The 23,593-nt window shown below is 40.1% G+C and overlaps 1 protein-coding gene and 1 pseudogene across 2 annotated transcripts in view; both read left to right on the top strand.

Moving 5' to 3' along the window:
• The window catches only part of LOC309497057 (NLR family CARD domain-containing protein 3-like), a 170,010-nt pseudogene that overhangs the window by 41,477 nt on the left and 104,940 nt on the right, over nt 1–23,593 (top strand). The window lies entirely within an intron of this gene.
• LOC309496439 (uncharacterized protein) lies at nt 2,375–17,786 on the top strand (the record flags this gene model as incomplete). Its single annotated transcript, XM_082166430.1, has 10 exons — nt 2,375–2,653; nt 13,333–13,523; nt 13,862–13,982; nt 14,109–14,215; nt 14,329–14,391; nt 14,683–14,766; nt 14,898–15,035; nt 15,469–15,689; nt 16,463–16,622; nt 17,659–17,786. Exons 2-10 carry the CDS (start codon nt 13,334–13,336, stop codon nt 17,784–17,786), a joined length of 1,212 nt encoding a protein of 403 aa, XP_082022556.1. The 5' UTR covers nt 2,375–2,653; nt 13,333.

A 23,593-nucleotide genomic window follows, 5' to 3' on the forward strand; every position in this document is an offset into this window, starting at 1 on the left:
CTCAAGCAGAAATATGAGGCTTATGAACAGAAAATTGTGGTGTTAGAAGAGAGGTTGTCCGATGAGGAGCGTAATGGAAGGAGGTGGAATTTACGGCTCTGCGGGCTATCGGAGAACAGCAAAGAGGATGTCAAGGCCAGAGTCAAGGAGGTGTGTCGTGCGGTCGTTCCAGCATTACACACGAGCAGAGTTGATGTGGCTCATCGAATGGCCAGGCTCAACAGTGAGAACCAGCGAGCCAGGCCTGTGATTATTCGATTCATTTCATGATCTGAGAAAGATATTCTCTGGAGGGCAGCCAAACCCAGCGAGTACTTGAAGACTAACAAGTTGCAATTTAAGGAAGATTTGACGCTGATAGAGCAGTGAGACAGCGGCTGTGGCCAGAGGTGGAGCACGCCAGGAAAGCTGGAAAGACCTCGTACTCTGTGGGAGCGAAGGCGTATGTGGATGGGATCCAGATTCGACCAAAAGATGAAAAGATGTGGATCTGATGAATTTACTGTTTTAGAGACCCAAGCAAGCAGCAGAAGAGAGAAAAGGGAGTGAAAACATATTTCTCTCTTAAAGTTCAACAGTTGACGTGACGTCTAAATTAAATTTCTGTGTTCAGGTAAAGAGGCAAAAAAAGAACAAGAAAATAACTAATTTGTTTAGACTGTTATAATGTTATATACTTTGGAGATGCTGAACAGTTAAACCAGATCCATGGACAGTTTTTCCCCTCCCTCCAATGTTTTATATATATATATATATATATATGTGTGTGTGTGTATATATTCTCTCTCTCTCTCTTTCCTTTCTTTTTCCTCATTATACAATCCATGAAATATATAGAAGGTTCTAGTTTTAAATAAGTTTTTGTTCATTTTAACACAGAAGTATTGTTATACTTAGTAAAGCAGGGTATGGTTGTTGTTCAAGTTATTTCTAATCCTGTCTTTTACTTTATTTTCTCTTAACCCTCTATTGCATGAAATATTACTTAGACATGGTAAAAAATGTTTTGCATGTTTTTATTACTTAAAATGAGCTAAATAACAGATATATAAAAAATAATAATAATAAAGTTTAAAGGGGGGGTCATTGGTAAATTGTTGCCCTATGGCAACAATATGCATTCGTGGAAAGTACCATAAAATCAAAAAAAAATTCAAAAAACTCATTTTATTTAAAACAAGACTCAACAAATCCATCTCATACTTAGTGAAATATTTAAACAAACATTTATACAGTAAAAACATTATATAATTTCAACAGTTATCTGAAATGTCTGGTAATAATAACCAGGAACCTGGAACCTGTCTCACTGAAATACACTATTCATTCGTTTCATTTCATTCTGTCATTTTTTGCTGTTTCATTTCATTTCATTCTCTTCATGCCTTGTGAAAGTCAACAAAGCAGTTCCTCTCTGCAGTGAAGCAGAGGAAAACTGCACACTTGGAACACTTGCTTCTCACAATGCCTGTGATGTGCAATGCACAATTTTGCATCTGCCCTTCTCAGATGCATGCAAGGGCCAGTGGTCTGTGCGGTCTAATAAAATGGGATAATATGTTACAGATAACCTACAAAATAGCTTAAATCACAAAATATAAAAAATTATAATGTTTTTACCTTTAAAATATAAGCAAAAGTTGTAAACATAGTCTCAGAGTAGTTTCATGCTATGTAAGTCAATGGGACTCCATTAGGTTGAATGCACCAGGACGTTTCCATATTTGCATATAGTTGCCATATGGCAACAAATGTATTTTAGCATATTACAAAATACGTATAAAATCAAAACTGAATTTAATGTTTAAAAATTAAAGTTTACTTACCCCAGATAGTGATTTCAATTTTTTATTTGATGAAAATTTTCAAAAATTCAGAATAAAAGGCAATCTTCGGGAGCCCCAGACAGTGATGTTTGTATGTCAATGTCCATGAGCAAAAAGGACTGGCAAACAGGATATCCTGGTCATGTGACCTTGTAACAGTGGTGGTGACTGCCCTAAACTTAAATTATTATTTTTTTTAACGAAATTCTAAAACTGACAAAAAAACAAACAACCCAGGATAGCAAAGAAAACCACTGATTACACACAAAAAACTAATATTTCAAAACAAGGTTCAATTTAACTGGAATTTATTACATAATGTCCATAGACAGTACTTATTTCGAAAAAACCAAACAAACAGTAAATAAATAAATAGGCAGATATAGTTCTTAACGTGACAGGTAAATTTCACAGTTCAAAATCAGTGTTCACACAATCACATAAACGCTGTAAACGAAATCCCAGGTCATACTGGTCACACTCTAGCTGGGCGTCAACACTGGCAGATTCGTGTGTCCATATTCACGCCAAACTTTCCATATAACAAAACCCACACAGCAGGAGACTCCTATGCGGATCCGCGTTCAAGTCGCCAAACCCGCGTGACTGTCAAATTCGTTTTGGCGCCGCCCAGAGGATCAGCTCCGCCTCCGGGAGGCTCCGTAAATTCTACTGTCAAACAGCGGGTCCTGAGCGGACCCATGCCGGATGCTCGGACGCGGACGCGCCTTTTACTGCAACGGTTGGACTACAGCACGTCACCAAGAGCCGATTTATCAGTCGAGAATATTTTTGCTGTGACGCGGTTGTGTTGAACCCTCTTTTGAGTAAGTATATTGATTTATTGATATATTGCGACATTCACAGTAAACATTGTTTTTTAAATCACTGTATACTAATGATTGTAATGACGTTGTTTGATATTAGGACAACTTTAGAATGTTCACTTAATGGTTTAGCGCTAGCTTCTAGCTAGCTGTGCATTATTTAGTTTGCATTTTGCCAATTTTTGTCTCGTGTGTGTGTCAGCCATCCTCTTATATAATGAAAATTAAGTTACAGCATTTTAATCACTGTTTGAGTTGGTTCAGACAACTATGCCGCCTATTTGAACGTCAAACTCAAAAGTGCGGGCTTCTGCTAATGTTATACCGTCTAAGTTACATTGAAACCATACCTTGTGAACATAAACATTTCTTGTGTCGTCTGGGGTCTGATAAACAGTAACGTTAAGTTAAATTAATCAAATTCAGTGTCCACAATGCTATATTTTCCAATAAGCTGTAACGTTAGCTGTCATATTTCACGGGACCTGTGAGTGTGGATTTCATGTCACGGCTTTCGTCGCTGTTTGTCACTTTCCCTATAGGCAAATATATTATAATATATTATATACAATATACTGTTATTTGGTTGCCATAACTTCGCGAGTGACGACGTCTTGTCACTGTTAACGTTAGTTGCTCGAGGGAGCGGATAACATTTCGCTTGAGTTCAGTACCGTTAGAGCAGACAGCTCTGCTGAGTCATGTAATTACGACTTTATGACTTTTCATAAACAGCGGAAGGACACCAAATGACTTTTATATTAATTACATTTATTCATATAGCAGACGCTTTTATTCAAAGCGACTTACAAATTAGAACAATAAAATCAGTTAAACTAACAGTAATATACAAGTGTTATGACCTTTCTCAATTAAATTTGTGTTCCGAGAGGTCTTGTATTACGGGAAAACTCCTTTTCTCGAGAATATTGAAGCCAATTTTTTTGTGAGTAAAGTTTCATAGCAGACACACGAGCGTCTAGAGCGGTCATTGGCTGTGCTGCAGCAAATACTGCACGAACCTATGGCGAGGCGGCTCAAACGCTTGAGCCAATCAGGGCACTTCCCGCCCTGGCACGTCCTCCCCTTCCGGTCGACAGCCTCTATGCACGAACGCTGCTGAATATCTAGGGGAAATTTATAATTTCAAATGTAGCTTAATGTTTGTTTTTTTGTATCATGTCTATGATCTTCGTTACTTGATTTATATTTGATAAACCTTTTTTAATAAAATAATTACTGATAGAAGTAGGCCTTGTTTATTTAAATAAGTAAAAGAAAATTATATAAATTGAAATAATAACTTATTTGCCTAGCTAAAAGCGGTATCCACCTCCGACTTCTGGTTATTAACAGCAGCTGATGTCCGGTTTTATTGGCAGGTATGGTCAGCTCAGCTGCTGATTTTTCGCAGAACCCCCTCTCATGACATAATATTGTTACAAATCAAAGCCAATGTTTCAAATCACAAGGCCTGTTATACATCAAACAAATATTAGGTCTTCATGAATACCTACTTTTTAGATCTTTTTTTTTATTATTGTTAAATGAATACCAACTTAATATATTTATTTTCAAACAAACAAAGGAAATGTCAAAGCCAAGCAGATAGTCCACGAAGGCACGAATAAAACGTCCCAACTGGATTGAGATTTTTTTAAACATTAATTTTCAATGTAAATCTAGACCTATTCATGGGGCCGAATCAAGAAGTGCATCCCAAATTTTAATGTTGCTCTATTTCTCTGTTCTTGTCTAGTTTGTAGCAATGAAACAGAAAACACCACAATTCAACAATGTATTTATTTAAATGCAACATTAGAAACAATGATCAATTTTACACACCTGATTGCAACTTGTCGTTCTTGAAAAAAAACCCTGCAACCTGTCTTTCTTGAAATTTCTCTCTTAGAACAAAAATGAATAGAAAGACTGTGCCTGTCTCCTTATCAACCGTAAGGCGAAGGACACGTGTAGACGTTCAAAAAAGGATTAATCAAATTAGGACAGACATGACTGACATGACTGATATGGACATGACAGGAATTGTGGCAGATGACAGAGTTCTTTCTGAGAACACTGCCCCACCCTCTTCAGCTGCACATGCAATGCCAGAGGTGCAAGTGTTAACTGAAGAGGACATGGAATTGGAGGCAGATTTTGGTGATATGCAGGGCCGGCCCTGGGCATAGGCGGAATAGGCAAATGCTAAGGGCGCCGCCCACCTCTTGGGGCGCCCGTGCGCCCAAATTATTATTTTTATGAATATTTTTTTTATTTATTTTTTTATTACCAATACAACTTAAATATTGTGGATTAAAAAAAGCGATCGTCCCATAAAGACAAAACTACAACATTGCTTTCCCGAATCCCGATCCACCCCGGTCTGAGTGACGCATCAATCTCCCCCGCCCCCGCCCTGCTGAAAAAAAAAAAAACATCCGCTACCTGTGTGTGATTGTGAGTGACAGATGGCCGAATTCACTGACACTGATAAGTTGTCATTATGTCAAAAAGACCGAAGCCATCTGGTGCCCAGGGAAGAAAAAAAAGAAGAGAAGAGGAAGAAAAACGCGAAAAAGACAGAGGTAGGTAATGATGATCAGTTTATCTATGTTGCATTAAGTTAGTTCAACGATGCCTGTAACGTTCGCTAATTTGAATTAGCTTATGACATAGTTAGTTGAACTTGTGCAGTATTTTATGGTATTTTTATTTGAATTGGCTAAATTAGTAATGTTATATCTATATATAAATCTTTATTTAAAATGAGTTCTACATAAAATGTTGCTATATAAACGTAAATCTTTATTTAAAATGAGTCCTACATAAAATGTTGTTATATAAATGTAATATATATATATGGATTTATTAAAAATAGCAACATTAAAATTCAATTTAAATAAAGATTTACGTTTCTCCTCTGTTTCATGGTTATAACATCATAAAGTGTAGTTAGTAGGACATTGCTGCCATGCCAGATATACTGGAAAACAAACACTTTCAAAATTAATTTTGAAAATGTAACTACTGTATGCTAGAGAAGTGCTCAATGAATAGAGTTTTGTGCATGAATACCAGATGTAATTATTCTTGCTGTTTGTGTGTTTAAGCTATAATGTGGTTTAGGTGCTGCCATATTTTTATAGTTTCACTATCATCAGCTTTTTAATAATAAAATGTAACACCCAATGGTCACATATAATCCTCCTCTTCTCTCTTCAGATGCACTTTTGAAATATCTGAACCCCGTCCCTGCAAATCCTGGGCCACCTGTTGCAGACATCTCCACTTCAGCACCACCCAGTGATTCAGCATCAAGCACATCTCTTCCCTCCACTTCAGCACCGCCCAGTGATTCAGCATCAAGCACATCTCTTCCCTCCACTTCAGCACCGCCCAGTGATTCAGCATCAAGCACATCTCTTCCCTCCACTTCAGCACCGCCCAGTGATTCAGCATCAAGCACATCTCTTCCCTCCACTTCAGCACCACCCAGTGATTCAGCATCAAGCACATCTCTTCCCTCCACTTCAGCACCACCCAGTGATTCAGCATCAAGCACATCTCTTCCCTCCACTTCAGCACCGCCCAGTGATTCAGCATCAAGCACATCTCTTCCCTCCACTTCAGCACCACCCAGTGATTCAGCATCAAGCACATCTCTTCCCTCCACTTCAGCACCGCCCAGCGATTCAGCATCAAGCACATCTCTTCTCTCCACTTCAGCACCGCCCAGCGATTCAGCATCAGTTTACAAAAAGGCTGCACCATTAGACCCTGCTGACTGGCCATCTGTTTTAGTTGAGAAGGTAAGAACAGAGTTTGTCCTCAGAGGACCATATCATATAAAAAGCAATTTCACATTTCCGAAACAAAAAGATGGGAGAAGATGTCAGCATGACTATTTTAATAGAGTCTTAGTCAATGGAGAAAAAATCAAAAGAAGCTGGCTAATGTACTCAAAAAAGAAGGACAGTTTGTACTGCTTCTGCTGCAAAATCTTTTCTCAGAAAGATTTCAAATTGATTAAAGAAGGACTAAAGGACTGGAAAAATGCAAGCCACTTGCTCAAGGTCCATGAGGATAGCCATGAGCACAATACAAACATGGCAACATGGAAGGAATTAGAGGTTCGTCTTGCAAAAGGGTTGACCATAGATAAGCAAGAGATGGCACTCGCTGAGGCAGAGAGAAACAGGTGGCGAGAGGTGCTTACCAGACTGGTGGCAATAATTCAGTCCTTAGCTGAAAGAAACATTGCTTTAACCCTCTGGGGACCAAGCTGTTTTTGGGGCCCTTGAGATGTTCTGACATGCCCTGACATTTGTGCTTTTTTCAGTTATTTATAAACATGTTAATGGCAAAGGTGTAAATTCACTCTATATAGCACAAACAGGCCTACCCATAATATGCGAGCAACATGTATGTAGATGTTTGTATTTTTAAGAGAATAATGTTTATGCGTGGTTATTTAAAAAAATAAAAATGAAAGTTGCTGAAATAAGACCACAAAACTCATACAAAATATGTGCCCACAAGACTTTTGACTAATGGATGTTGTCCCTTTCAGTTCTAGCTTCAAAATTATGTGAAAATAGTCTTGCTTTATCGTTCACAAAAAAAAATACATTGATTTAAATGGTGTAAAACAGGTTTTGCTTGGAAAGCCAATATGCGAGGGGGAGGAGTAGTTTACACCTTAGTCCCACCCACTCTGCATAATGACTCTGCATAATTAGCCATTCATTCAGGTGTGACACTGAGTGAGCCACAATGCAAAGACAAAATATATATTTTGAAGAAGACTTATATTGACCATTTAAGATTTTGCTTACATCTATCTTGTAAATATGTTTTGCTATTTTATTAAAAAGGTTACAATTACAACAATAATTACAATTTCAGCAATATTTCTGCAAAAAAGTACTCTTTCTTTGTAAAAAAAAAAAAAAAAAAAGATTATAGGCCTACATTTTATCATATGTATTCATTAGTTTGAATATAGCCAACATTGGAACATCTTAGTCTATGACTTTATTTTTGACAAAATAGTATTTTATATATATGAGCAGAAAAGCTTATTTGATGTGACAGTATATTCTACAGTAAAAACTGTACCCAAATCTAGTCAACAAAATGTTGTCTTTCATACTTCGCCTGACTGTAACGCAGTAACTGTAACTGTAAAAGCAGTTTATTCTTTCACACACAGACGCGCGATTCATATTTAGGCTAAACAGTCTTTACAAATATGTACCCTTCATTCATCTCACAGAAACGCTATTCATATTATAGAAACGCGATTCATCTTTTTGTTTACATAAGCCTACAACGTTATTCCATAACGTTATTCCACATTAACACTTGAGAAAGGATAACTTAGCCTACCTCACTCCTCAGCGGGATCTGCTCCTCATATCAGCACGGAAAATTTTCTCCATAAGGTTGGCTATATTATGCCTCTTTGTTTACAGCTGATGTGGGGGCGTTTCACAGACTGAAATGGTTCTCAGAATTTGCGTTTGAATAGCACGCGCTCTCCGGGGCGTGGTCAAATTACTTTTGAATGGCTCCTAATGAGCTCGACTGGAGTCGCTCTCTTTTTATACAGATTACAGAAGCTGATAATATTTGTTTTTTATATAAATTACTTCATTTAAAAGCTGCGATCTCAAGCTTTATGCCCGTGGGTCTGTTTGCCTGTTTGACTGAATTTTCGCGGAGTTATAGATAATTTTCGAACGCGTTTCAAATGGGAGTTTACTGACAGAGAGAAGGCAGAAATAGCATCATGTTAGTTTTTCTTTATTTGTCAAAAAGCAAAACACTTTATTTGTATTGTGAGTATACAGAAAAAAAATAGAAACTGAACAGGATCGATTGATGTATTACACGAAAATGAAAGATCAAAATTAACAGAGCATTTTGTGTTTATTTTTCATTGCTAAAAAAAAAAACGAGCAAAACGCGCGGGCGCGTTTTTGGTCCCCAGAGGGTTAAGGGGATCCACAGACACATTAAACAAACCAGACAATGGCAATTTTCTTAAAGAGGGGTGGTGTGGCGCAATGGATAAGACACATGCCTTTGGTGTGAGAGACCCGGGTTCGAATCCACTGTGAGACACCAATGTGTCCCTGAGCAAGACACTTAACCCCTAGTTGCTCCAGAGGCGTGCGACCTCTGACATATATAGCAATTGTAAGTCGCTTTGGATAAAAAAAAGCGTCAGCTAAATGAATAAATGTAAATGTAAATGTAAATGTAAAGAGGTGGAGCTAATGGCCAAATTTGACCCAATAATGAAGCAGCATGTTGGTAGGGTGGAAAGTGGAGCTGGAAGTCACACACATTACCTGGGCAAAAGAATCCAAAATGAACTCATAGACTCAATAAGCACAAAAATACTGGAAAAAATATTGGAAGAGATCAAGACCTCAAAGTATTTCTCCATCATTTTAGATTGCACCCCTGATCTGAGTCATAAAGAACAGCTCTCTGTGATTGTCAGGATTGTTTCACTGGAAGAAGAATTGCCACAAATTAAAGAACATTTCATGGGCTTTCTTGTAGCAGAGGAGTCAACCGGGGAAAGTTTGTCTGCTCTCATCCTCAAAAGACTAGAGGAGCTGAACATCCCCTTTGAGGACTGCAGAGGACAATCCTACGATAATGGTGCCAACATGAAGGGAAAGAATAAAGGTGTTCAGGCTAGGCTGCTTCAACTGAACTCAAGGGCCTTTTTTGTCCCATGTGGTGCCCACTCCTTAAATTTGGTGGTAGCTGATGCTGCTAAGAGCTCACCAGATGCCATTGGCTACTTTGGATATGTAGCAAAATTGTTCAAACTCTTCTCAGCCTCCACCCATAGATGGGATATCCTCCTGAAACACGTCAAAACCACCCTGAAATCATGGTCAGAGACCAGGTGGGAAAGCAGGATAGACAGCATCCAGGCAGTAAGGTACCAGGCTGGGCAAGTCAGAGATGCTCTTCTGGAGGTGAGGGAAACTACTCAAGACCCAGTTGTGAAAGTTGAAGCCCAGTCTTTGGCTGAGGAGATTGGATCCTACCGCTTCTCTATTTGCACAGTCATTTGGTATGATATTCTCAACAAGATCCAGCATGTGAGTAAACAGATGCAATCACCATCCATGCAGCTAGATGTGGCAGTTGACATGCTGAAAAAAACCAGGGAATCTCTTGACGGCTACAGAAATACTGGATTTTCTAGTGCACAGGCAACAGCCAAAGAAATGTGTGAGGAGATGAACGTGGAAGCTGTAATCAAACAAAAGCGGTTGAGAACCACAAAAAGCCACTTTGGTTACGAGGCTCCAGATGAGCCTATTGGTGATGCACTTAAAAAATTGGAAACACATTTTTTTAACGTAGTCGTGGATACAGCCCTCTCTTCACTAGATGAGAGATTTCAGACCCTGGGGGAAGTGAATGACAAATTTGGAGTTCTCCTCAACTTTCCCAACATGTCCAAAGAAGAGTTGTTAGAGCACTGTCAAACCCTGAGCACAGCTTTAAGCCATGATGGACAGCCAGACATTGATGGCAGAGAACTTGTATTAGAAATGCAAAACTTTCCACATCTGCCATCAAAAAATATGACAAACATTGAGCTCCTGACTTTCCTGCACGAGAAGAAGCTGATGGAAATTTTCCCCAATATGTGGGTCGCTCTGAGAATCTCTGCCACTCTACCTGTGACAGTCGCTGCTGCTGAAAGGAGCTTCTCTAAGCTCAAACTGATTAAAAACTACCTGAGATCTACAATGGCTCAAGAACGTCTCAGTGGACTTTCAGTCATTAGCATAAATCATGTGGTCTCACAACAGCTGTCTTATGATGATATCATAGATGACTTTGCTGCTAGAAAGGCAAGGCGAGTAAGACTGTAGAACATTTGCTATACATTTGCATAGTTCATTCAAGTTTGTATATAGTTATTTATTTTTTGTGCAATGCTCTTATTTATAATTTTTGGAATGTTACATATGCTGTAAGAAAGGCAAGGAAAGCAAAGAAAAGCAATGTTTCTGTAATATAGTTTTTTTTGCAATAACAATATAATATAAACATATTTATATTGTATCTATAATACGTTTGTGTGTGTGTTTCCAAAATATTTTCAAAATAAAGAAAAACAAGACAAAGCTGTGCAGTTTGTTTCTGTGTAAGTTTATGAACAAAATTCCAGGGGCACCAGGTGAAATCTTGCCTAGGGCTGGCCAGGGCCGGCCCTGGTGATATGTATTGTGATGGGGATGGGACATCAGGTTCGAATTCTGAAAATGATGATGACCTAACATCACTTTCCGATAACATTGCCAACTGGGCAGTGAGTTTTGGCATTTCCCTTGTTGCGCTGACTGCACTGCTGAGTATACTCCATTTAACCCATCCCAATCTGCCAAAGGATGGTAGGACCCTTCTCAAGACAAAAACACATTATGCTATTCAGGAGAAGGCTGGGGGGAACTACCATCACTTTGGCATCCTTCCCTCTTTGAAGGCCACTATAAGCAAATATGCCAAAACACTGACAGAGGGCATGACATTGGGGCTGCAGATTAATATAGATGGTCTACCTTTATTTAAAAATTCCACTGTACAGCTGTGGCCCATCCTTGGCTTACTGGTTACCGTCCCCATGAAGGAACCTGTGGTCATTGGGGCCTACTGTGGACCGAAAAAACCTAGTTCGGCCACAGAGTTCCTATCTGATTTTGTCAATGAACTACAGGAGCTAGAGGCTGGGTTTTGCATTGGAGATAAGAACCTTAAAATGAAGCTTCACACGGTAATCTGTGATGCCCCTGCACGGTCCTTTGTAAAAAAAACAAAGGCCCATAATGCTTACCATGGGTGCGATAAGTGCCTACACCCAGGGCAATACCAGAACCGGCGTATGACGTTCCCTGGATCAGAGCACCCCCAGAGAACTGACATCTCATTCAATATGAAGGTTGATGAACTACACCACCACGAGGGGCCACATCCATTTAAAAATGTGAAAGTTGGCATGGTATCGCAGTTTCCCTTGGATTATATGCATCTAGTGTGTTTGGGCATTGTAAGGAAACTGCTCCAGACCTGGCTCCGGGGTCCGTTAACAGTAAGACTGCCGGCATTAATAGTAGACAGGATGTCAGGCAAACTCCAGTCAATGAGGCCCTACGTGCCAATTGAGTTTGCCAGGAGACCACGGTCGCTTAGGGAGTTGGACCGTTGGAAGGCGACTGAATTCCGACAGTTCTTACTGTACACTGGCCCTGTGGTGCTGGCAGGATTCCTGGACCGGAACATGTACCACAATTTCATGCTCCTGTCAACTGCTATATCTATTTTGATAAGCCCTGAACATCTCAACCTTGCTGACTATGCTGGACAAATGCTAAAATCTTTTGTAAACCATTTTGGTGAGCTGTATGGGACAGACCAGATTGTATACAATGTCCACTGTCTGGTCCACCTGGCAGACGAGGTGAAGAGGCATGGCTGTCTGGATTCTTTTTCAGCATTCCCATATGAGAACCACCTTGGGAAAATAAAAAAACTCATTAGAAAACCGGAGTTCCCTTTAGCTCAACTCATTCGGCGCCTTTCGGAAGTTACAGCTACCAAATTGGATGCTGATGCAGACATTAGACTGAAAAGGGAGCATTTTGTGGGCCCAATTGTTGTTGGCATGGGAGTAAATGCGCAATATGGGGAAATGCGAGTTGAAAGGTGGACCATCAAATTAACAACAGGGGACAACATGTTTCTGGTGGGGGATAAAGTGTGCCTTATCAAAAACATTATCCAAAATGATAATGGTGTGTACGCTATTTACACTGAATTTTCCCGGCAGTCTCTATTCTATACATATCCCTTCAACTCCGACAGAATGAACATATTTGTCATAAATGATCAATCTGATGAGCTGAAGTCGGTTGAAGTGTCAGCGCTGCAACAGAAATGTGTAGCCTTGCCATACAGGGATGGTTTCGTGGCCATACCCCTCCTCCACTAAATGAAAAAAACAACAAAAAAAACACACAAATCAGTTCAATCAATCAGTTTAAACAATCAGTTAAAGTTAAAAACTCTAATAATATAGTTGACTACTGACTATGACTTCCATTACTCTGTCTGGATGAATATTTGCTGTAAGTATTTCACAAAGTTGGTATTTTTCCATACACTGATTACACCCATAATTTCACATTTTCAAAATATGAGATGACATATTATCCTGTAAAAGGCAGAGTAAGGAATAATCTCTTAACATCGAAATAAAATGCCAGGGGAAATGATATTTTATGCTGAATTTAACATGCAATTTGATACATGTCCCACCTTTCTCAATACAATAGACTATAATTACTAAATTATTAACATTATGCAATGATTTTTTTTATGAAACAACACCCCAACACATTCTGCCCAAAAAATTGCAATAGTACCCTACTTTACAGTTGTGCTTAAGTTCTACCTAGCTATTATGACCTGTACATTTTCCTTCCTTATACTTCTTCCCACCCTGGGGCACCATTCAAGTTAACTTTCAGGCTATCTTACTTGCTTATTTGTATACACTTTACACTTGTGCATGCTTTAGTCATGTTATTCCTTTTTGATGATTAATAAATACCCCTTTTCTTTCTTTCTACATTAAGGATGCCTTTTCACCTAATTGAGTTCCAAGCAAGCAAGGACATTGCTGTTGTTCCAGTTGATTGGTATGATGATGGGATGGTGTACTGGCCCAGCTTTAAGAGCACTGAACGGGTGAAAAGGGCAGCCGCTAACAATGAGAAGCATGAGCCAAACTGGCCAAAATATGAGGTAAAGATCGTCAGAACTTGTGGTAAGCCAATTCATAAAACTCTTGTTTAAAAATAATTTCATGGTTGTTTCTCCTTCTGCTTGAAATAACGTATTATTTCTATTTTCTGAAAATGCCCATGAAATTGTCTTTGCCTTGCATTGTTTAAAATATTCCATATATATCTACTGATGCTATTCTTGGTCAGGTCTCTTTTGTAAGAGATATTTTGTGTTCTCAATGAGACCAACCTGGTTAAATAAAGATGATAATAATAATAATTATTATTATAATCATCATCATCATCAATAATAATAATACTCTGTGCAGCTCTACAGCTAATTTGAAACTCATGTTCATTTTAACATAATCAATTTTAGACAACTACAAAGACGCCGTTAGGCTAATGAATCAGTATCAGACTGGCTGCAACACCTCTGACCTACAGTCTGACGCAGAGCAGGAGGGGGAGCTGCCGGAAAAAAGATTCAGGAAGCCAGTGTAAGTGTGTTCTGTTCTGTTTTGTTTTTGTTATGTTTATGCAGTAATAGGAAGGTTCTTTCCCGTAACATTCAAAAATAGACCAGAGATGCTTGTACTATGTATATTTGGCAATTTTTTTAACAGCCATCATTTTGGGGACTCTGATGAGAGTGAGGAAGAAAATGGTGACTTTGCATCTCTGAGGATGCCTGGTGTATCAGCTGAAGCCTCAAGCCAATTGCACTGGCCGAGTAAGGAATAATCTCTTAACATCGAAATAACATATCATAATATTAATATTAAAGATATGGTTAACATTCTTAGTGCTAAAGATATTCCCCTCTCCTTGTATCCATACCTTTAGCTCCACCATCTCGCCGAGTGCCAGGCAGCAGAGTAAATTCTCAACCTGGAGAAAACTGTCTAGGTAAACACTGTTCTCCGAAATGATATTGAATACAGTGGCCCCATCAATATTAACACAGCAATGGTCACTCTGTTTCAAATTAATAGATTAAATCTGCATTACCATCTCAGATTTTCAATGTCAATCCATTCATGGGGTTGAAATAGGTAGAATACCAAAATGTTGAAACATAAATTCATGTTTAGCATGACCAGAGATTTTTTTGTTTGCCATTGTTTGCCCTGTAGCTTGCAGCCTTGCAGACTACCATGGTTAACAGATCACAGCCATTTACCAATTTCTCTCCCTTAGCACCTGACTATGGGGCAGGACAGCAAAACCCTTTACCACCTCAACTCCTTGCACCCGCATTTACCATGCGCAGAGTTACTCAAGGTAGGGACTGATTTCTGAAATATTAGTGAATAGAAAGGCCCCATGTGTATTATCAGTCATGATTAACAGATTACTACCATTTAATAAAAAATGTCCCCCTCTCACACACCGCTCACCTCACTATGGATCAGGAACGGCAGTCCCTCCACAACTCCCTCCACCCCCCACACCAGCCCTCAACATGCGGCCAACAGAGGAAGCCTGTCCAAGCCTGACATATAGACCAACATGGCGAGGGGGAAGAATGGCTGATACCATTCCCTGTTCTGGTGAGCAATAACTGACAAATACTAGAGGGTCATTCTGTGCCAAAAATTTTGGAAAAAACTCCCACAGCCATCACATATTTTCTTCAAACTTTGACATTTATTCATTACATTTACATTTATTCATTTAGCTGACGCTTTAATCCAAAGCGACTTACAATTGCTATATATGTCAGAGGTCGCACGCCTCTGGAGCAACTAGGGGTTAAGTGTCTTGCTCAGGGACACATTGGTGTCTCACAGTGGATTCGAACCCGGGTCTCTCACACCAAAGGCATGTGTCTTATCCATTGCGCCACCACCACCACCACCCCTAGTTATTGACAATAACTTTTGTCATTAACTAATGTCAGTATTATGAGTAATGAGGATAAACACTGAAACATGATATATTTTAATGCACTACATTTTAACTATATTTCATATTTGTCAACAGCGGCTGAGGTCCACATCCTTAGCCTGCTGGAAACAATCAAACAACAACAGGACCAGCTTGTGGCAAAGGTGAACTACCTCACCAGCAGGCTGAACAGCACCCCGGGGCCAGATGTCGAGATGCCTGAAAATATCCAGTTTCCCCTGGAACAATTGGAGGCAGTGGAGGCATTCGAAATCTTTTTAAAAGAACCATCAAATGGCCCAGCTCGACAGAGAGTGGTGAGTTTTCTTATTTAATATGAATGGTGCCATTAGGTTTATTGATTGTCCATGATTATTGCAAATATTCTATTGAAGCAGTGGTAAGATTCTGTCTGTGAGCGACAATCTCCCTGGTTTGACATTAGCCGCGTTTCCACTGTCGGGCCAGGGCTTTAAACGGGTCGTGCCGGGCTAATAGCCTCGGAAGTGACAGTGGAAACGCGACTGGCCCTGGCACGCACTAGCCTGGCTCGACCCTGGCCCGACAGTGGAAACATGGCTAATGTGTTTAAAGGTGACACAGGTCCATGAGGGTGTGATCCAAGTACATGTTTCATGTTTCACGAGTTCACACTTACAATTAGAGGGGGTAAAGATTAATGTGTATATGGCGTGCTGTCCGGGGAGAGGGCTCCGAGCTCCGAGTTCGGCCCAAACACAGAGTACTCCCTCCGTATGTAAGTAGTTAGGACTATAAGTGTGGAGAAGGGGTGGCAGAGGGATGCTGCTAAACTGGCAATGGATTGAGGTGAGACTGCTGAATCTATACACCTCTCCACCCATGTTAATTATCTGAATGTGCTCCTCCCGAACTTTAATAAAACATCATTTAGAAGAATTTTTTTTTTCTTTAGAGACAAAAGTAGAAACATAGAAGTTTTCTATCTTTTTCTACATTTCTGGACACTTTCAAAAGGAACACAAATATTTTAAATGCACCTTTAAATTCAACTTGAGCTTAGAAATGTTTACCTTGCTGTCTATTTAAAAAAGATGCCTTTGCCTTTTAGATTTCTTCTTTGGCCACCATTGGAGGCCAGGATGTGAAGAGGGTGACCTGGAACATCCTGGGCAGGATCTTCACAGATGAGGTGTCTCATCAAATTAACTGGAAGGGGGCTAATAACAAAAAGTCATTCAATAGGATGACAACAAAGACCTTGCTTTTCAGTAAGTATATAATTCAAAGTAATATTAAATATGTTGGAAGTCAATAGTTTGTAAATGTTAGGGCAGCCTTAAAAATCACAGCAACCATCTTCCCAATATGACAGTGTAGCCTTTTTTTTAGACTGGATCCTATACCATAGACTTTTTGGACGTTTGATGTTCTCTTTTGAACTTTATAATAACGTTCAGTTGTAAGTCATTTATAAGTGGTTAGTTATTGATGAACTAATCATTTAGAGAAAGGAGAAGTTCTGCTCTGTGTGTCGTTGTGAAGATCTGTATTCCGCTGTTGCTGTCCTGTGGTAAGAGAAGACTCAGTTATTAACTGCTGGATTCTGTACTCACCATTGTTGTTCTATGAACAGAGAGACCCCGTTATCCGCCGCTGCATTCTGCCATTACTGTCCTGTGGTAAGAGAAGACTCAGTTATTAACTGCTGGATTCTGTACTCACCATTGTTGTTCTATGAACAGAGAGACCCCGTTATCCGCCGCTGCATTCTGCCATTACTGTCCTGTGGTAAGAGAAGACTCAGTTATTAACTGCTGAATTCTGTATTCACCATTGTTGTTCTATGAACAGAGAGACCCCGTTATCTGCCGCTGCATTCTGCCATTACTGTCCTGTGGTAAGAGAAGACTCAGTTATTAACTGCTGGATTCTGTACTCACCATTGTTGTTCTATGAACAGAGAGATCCCATTGTGCCTGATAAAAGGAGCTAACGTATAGATGTGTAGAAACTGGGGTGATACAGCTTTTAACACGCTGCACGCGCTCCCTTTGCGCGCTGGCTTTCGGCTCATTCAAACCAGCAAATTTGAGACGAAACGCGCTTCAGGTGTCTTTCACTTATAACGTACCCATGTCTCAATGGCAGAGACCGCAATATATCTTTATTTGACATTTCTAATTCAAAGTAAAAAAAAATTGTTTTATCAGTCATCTCCATCTTCAACTGCTATGTGTTACTATATTTCGTTTAATATTCCATCTCATACCATAAACATAAACATATCTGTCTGTTTTATTACAGGTGCTGTGAGGAAAAACACAGTGACACGCTCAGCCACGGATGCGGAGGTCACAAAGCACGCCATCAGGTGGTTCAACCTGGCGGCAGATCGGGCAACGAGGAGACGTGTCCCGCCTCCATCCATGTGATAGAAGTGATTAACAATAAAACATTTTTATTGAACCTCTTGTTGTTCACTCACTTTCTGATAGTTTAGCTGTGCATCGTGCAGCATTTCATTGAAGTTGTAGCCTAATTGATAAAATATTTTATGTTTGCACCGACCTTGGCCTATAAAGCATTAAATTAGGTTGACTGCAAAATGAATGTAGATTAGCCAAGCCAACATATACTTAACAAAAACTGCATAGCCTTTAACCTACAACTTTTCATAAATGTAAATGTCAATTTCATATTTCTATTGAGTAGTGATTACTTTTGTACAGTAAATGTATGTCTTGTATTGGAACTTTTCTGTTAGGCCTATAAATATTGTTAGGTTAAAAATACAAGGCAATGCAATGCAGATTTTAAGCTTAAGGTCTATATGCTGTAGTAACATAGGTTACTTAGGCCTAGTGATAGTTTTGGGTTTTATCCTATAGTTTAGTTAATCCTATTTTATCCTAGCCTACAGCAAGAACAGAAGGGATTTTAAAAATGAGATAAACGGGTCCAAAATGGACCCCGGGCCAAATGAGCCACTATTTTTTTAGTCCGCGGCGGATGTGTATCAATAATCGCGGATGCAGAGCGGAGGCCGTACGGAGCCACGGCGGGTCCACGATCCGCCTTCATTGCGGATCCGTCACTGCGCGCAAGTGGACGCCGATACGGGTCCGTTTCGCGGGTCCGTTCCGGAAGCCGCGATACCTCCGCGGCCGATCCGCCGCGGAGTCCTTTTGCTGTGTGGGAAGAGAAAGAGGAAAAAAAAACACATTGAATTCACATTTCGCGGGTGAAAACTCAAACAAAATACAAAACTTCAAAGATCAACGATAATGCATCCAACTTAATCAAAAAGCACGAATAAGCAATAAACAAATGTGCGGATGTGAATGAAATGTGTGTGTGTCTGATAGCGTGTGAATGAGTGTAGTGTGAGATTGCGCGTCGGGAACACTGACCAATTTTGGCGGACGGAATCACAAACTGGAGAGTGTAGTTGGACCTCGCCTGGCTCCAGGAAGGAAGTTTAACGGCCTTGGACTCGTTTGAGAGTGAACCGCTCACCAACAACAGCCGGTCTTTTAAGGTGCGTCGCTATGGAATTGTCAAACTCCACGTCGCATCAGACAGCGTGCGCGGGAAGCCTCAGTTCAACAAACGCCGTCTTCCACTCCACATGATAACCATTTACTTTATTCTCCTTCTCACGAATCGAAACATACCCCGGTGACGTGTCCTCCATCCACCTTATTAAATAAGCCTCACCTCCATTTCCCTTTCCGCCAATAATCACTCACTCCACCCTTTCCGTTAAAAGTGAAAGTAAACGTAAACATGGCCGTATAGTTTACTGCACTGTCACAACCTCATAAATTGTATTTCCTTCAAAGTAAAACCCCCCTTTTCACAACTAACTGTAAAAACAGATTTTATATCACAGCTTTTTAGAAAATTAAGATAAAGTAATTGTTGCCATATGGCAACGCTATGCAATAGTGGGTTAATGTTAAGGACATAAATAAAAGAAAGGCTGTATTTTTATTTATTACAAGAAACGCATAGTTCAAAGGCTGATTAAATTTTTTGGAAGAGTCAGTGGGGTCAGGACATTTGGTGGAGTCATGGTACAAATAGATCGGCAGGGGTCGCTATTCTCAGAGGGAATTTCAGGGGCAAAATTCTTCACAACGATAGTAATAATAATGGAAGGTGGCTGATAAACGTTTTAGAGGACTCTAAAAAGCAATATATTATTGCTAATATTTATGGTACTAATTGTAAATCTACAAATCTGCTAAATTTATTCTTGGGGGTGATTTTAATGTAGTCCCAGATAGTAACATAGATAGATGGCCTCCCAAAGGTGTAAAAGATGATGTTAGCAGCAAGATTATCTCTGGGTTATGCAATCATTTAGGTCTTGTTGATATCTGGCGGGAAATGAACCCCCAAAACTCAAAATAGTGATTTGTCTTTGCAGTCCCGGACAGATTTATGGTTAATATCAGAGGAGTCGACATCATGATAGACAACGTTACTATTGATCCTGCAGCTCTACAGACCATAAATCTATTCACATCTTTATCACCACTAAAGACAATAGAAAGAACGTGAGCAGAAGTGGATACTGGATTTTAAACAATTCTTTATTATTAAATGATGAATTTAAGTGTGAAGTCTTAAATATAATTGAAAAATACTATAAACAGGGTGTAATTACTAACCAATATGGGCTGCAGTGGGATTTTAGCCATTAAAATGAGTAAAGTAATGAGGCAAAAATAAACGGGTCAAAATGCAAGCCATCATCCAAGAGTTTGGTGCCCTGTGTGATAAAACAGATTTACCAGAGGAACAAGCTCAAAATCTCATCAAATTACAAGGGGATTTAAATAAACATTATGAGGAAAAAGCAAAATCTGCGTTCATACGTTCCAGGAGAAAGTGGCGTGAGCATGGTGAAAAAACACAAGATATTTGTATTCTTTGTAAAAAAGAAATGGTGAAAGATTATCGATAAATAAATTACGCATAAATAAATGCATAAATAATTCTGTCACAGATGATTTATCTACAATTTCAAGAATTTTATCAAACTTTGTTTCTAGCTCTGAAATACAGTACTCCTTAATGGAGTCCTTTTTAGAAAGATTGGATAATAGTACTTTTGTTGATGATGAATTTGGCATCATTTGTGAGAAAGAGCTTAGTATTACAGAAATGATCTACAATATTAAGAAACTCAAGGACAACAAATCTCCTGGTAATGATGGGCTTCCAGATATGCGCTTTCCCCATTTATTTTAGCTATGTTTAATGAATCTATAAATAATGGAATTTGACCTCCATCTCTCAGACAGGGGGTAAATACCTTAATGCCAAAGGCAAATAAGGATCCCTTATCTCTAGATGGGTGGAGACCCATAACTTTATTAAACACTGATGCCAAACTGTTTTCTCTTATTTTTGCTAGCAGGCTAAAATTAGGATTGGATTCCCTAATTGATCAGTCTCAGTCTGGCTTCATGAAAGGGAGGCATATATGTAATAACATGGGCGTAGGTTTAGGGGGGGACGCTAGGTACTAGTCCCAATCAATATTTTGAGATGACAAATTTGTCCCCACCAATATTTAGCAAGCTCCTTTGAACTGCTATTTGGATCTTTGCGCTGCTATTTGGATCGATTCCAACGGCCAAAACAACGACAGTACAAGAAACGGCGTAATTTGATTGCCGGCGGTGTATCTGACAGGCTACACGCGCGGGCCGGGACTACTTTTGTGCTTGCACTGGCAGCGAGCGGGTGGTGTGTGTGTGTGTGTGTGTGTGTGTGTGTTAGTGATGCGCGGGTCGTCTCATAACCCGCGGACCCCGCGGGTTACCCGCGGGTCGGGTTGGGGCGGGTAAAGAAATTGTCACTTTATTTGCGGGGCGGGTTGGGGCGGGTCATTAAAAACAAAATAAAAAAATGTCAGCCTTTATTAAATATTTGCGAATATGTATTTTAATATTCTATTAGGTTATTTGATAAGGTTACAATATGAAGGTCGCCGCAACGTAAATTGCGTGATGTTCCCAACTGCCCACTGCCCAGGCGTCACGTGACACGTCACGAAAGCGGCGCGCCAAACAGCTCCCAGCCTCCCAGCCTCCCACCGCCAGCTACAAAAAAGGAAAAAATAAAAGTGGAGATGGAAGACGAGGTGAGGGAGAAATTGAGGTCGGGAATATACATCATTAAAAGAAAAGAAGGTCAGGCTGCTAAATCTAATGTTTGGGACCGGTTCTCAGAAATAGTTGCAGCAGGAGACAACAGCAGTATCGGCTACGTGAAGTGCAACTCGTGTGAAAAATTATATAAACACGAGAGCCACAAAACGGGCACTTCCAGCCTGTCAAGACATGTTTATGGGGGGTCTAAGAAAAAGGACGACAGTGGCACGTCTCAAAATATTACCGCTTTCCTCAAAAGTAAAGTAGTACCAGCACATGTCAAGTCCGAGGTCACAGACGCTTGTGTTGAATTGTGCTGTCGAGACCTGCGGCCCTTCGACATAGTATCTGGAGATGGATTTCATACCGTAGCCCAGTGTCTAATTAACATTGGTTCACGTTACGGACGTGTGGATGCCAGCAGTGTACTCCCTCACAGGCAAACTGTTTGCGACAGAGCCAAAGCGACCGCTAAAGAAAAAAAAGAAATCCTCTCAAAGAAGATAAATAAAGCTCTGGATTGTGGCATAGCTATTACCACTGACATGTGGACTGATGAGTTCAACAAACGATCATACACGGCGTTTACTGGTCACTTCATTAATGACGACTGGAAATTGGAGAGCCGTGTCATAAGCACAGCTGAATTTGACTCTACTCTCAAAAAGACAGCGCACAACATCCACGAGCAAATTATTAAGGAGCTGCATGACTTTGGTATTGAACCTGCCAGCATATCAAAAGTAATGTTTGTAAGTGACCAGGGCGCAAACATAAAAGCTGCCCTTCGCAGCTACAAGTGGGTGCCGTGCACAGCCCATGTCATTAACATCGTTCTCAAACACACATTTGATGTAAAAGAGAACACGCCAACATATATGCGCGACGTGAATGATGTCATTGCAAAGTGCAAAAGCCTTGTGACATACCTGAAAAAATCCGGGACTGTAGTACAACTCCCACACACTGTGACACAGGAATGTGAAACCCGTTGGAACAGTAAAGTTGCAATGATGCAGTCAGTCAGTAAACAGTATCGTGAAATCCAACAGGCCTTGCAGGAGAAAGATCAGCTCCACAGAATGGATGGCATTCAGCTGGATGTGTTAAACACAGTTACTGAGTTTTTGCTGCCTTTTAGAACTGCGAGTGAAGAGTTGGAGGGTGATACGTATCCAACTATTCAGCTGGTCGTGCTTTGGTTTTTTAAACTGAAGAAACACTGCGAGCCCCAATACGGTGATCCAGAGTACATGGTTTATATTCGGGCACAGGCAACGCAGCTGCTAAATGAGAAAATGTCCATCAGCGTCACCCACAAGCTTGGAACGTTTCTTTGTCCCCGTTTTAAGTCCCTGAAGATGTTTCAAGCGGAGGAGAGAAACGCTGTGTACGACCAGGCCAGAAAACTTGTCAGGGAATTTAACAGTGCGCCGCTTACACCTCCAGCAAGTCTGAGGGAGCCAGAGCCGGTGCCTCGAGGTGAGTATTGTAACACCAGCAAATACATAGGCGTTTTAGCTATAGTGGTCTAATGTATGTATTAAAGGTTAAATATTGTTATATTTTATTTTTAGTTGACGAAGCCGAGCGAGTCAAAAGAAAAAGAGATGCGTTTAGTGAGTGGGAGGATGAAAGTGAAGTTGCCGCCGAGAAAGACGAGGTTCAGTGCTACATTGAGGGACAGTTCTGCTGGGACGGAGAGGACATTCTTAGCTTCTGGCAGTCCCAGTCAATCGCCTTTCCTGTGCTTTCCAAGCTGTCAAAAATGATACTCTGTGTCCCGGCCACAAGCGCATCAAGCGAGCGCACATTCAGCTCTGCTGGCCGGGTGCTGGAGTCTAGGAGAAATAGATTAAACCCCGGTACAGTGGATGCCATTCTTTTTTTGCACAGCGAACGCAAAAACGCCAAATGAACATTTCCATGTGCTAAATAATCAAAAGTTCATTGGTTATATGTAGCGTACTAGGTTGTAAATTGTTGGCCAGCCTATTAGATGATTACAAACGCTGCTTTGTAAATGTTTAAAAAATGTTATCACATGACCTGATAAATGGTTCATTTCATTC

The sequence above is a fragment of the Leuciscus leuciscus genome, assembly GCF_965113295.1.
Source record: "Leuciscus leuciscus genome assembly, chromosome: 4".
Taxonomy (NCBI): Eukaryota; Metazoa; Chordata; class Actinopteri; order Cypriniformes; family Leuciscidae; genus Leuciscus; species Leuciscus leuciscus.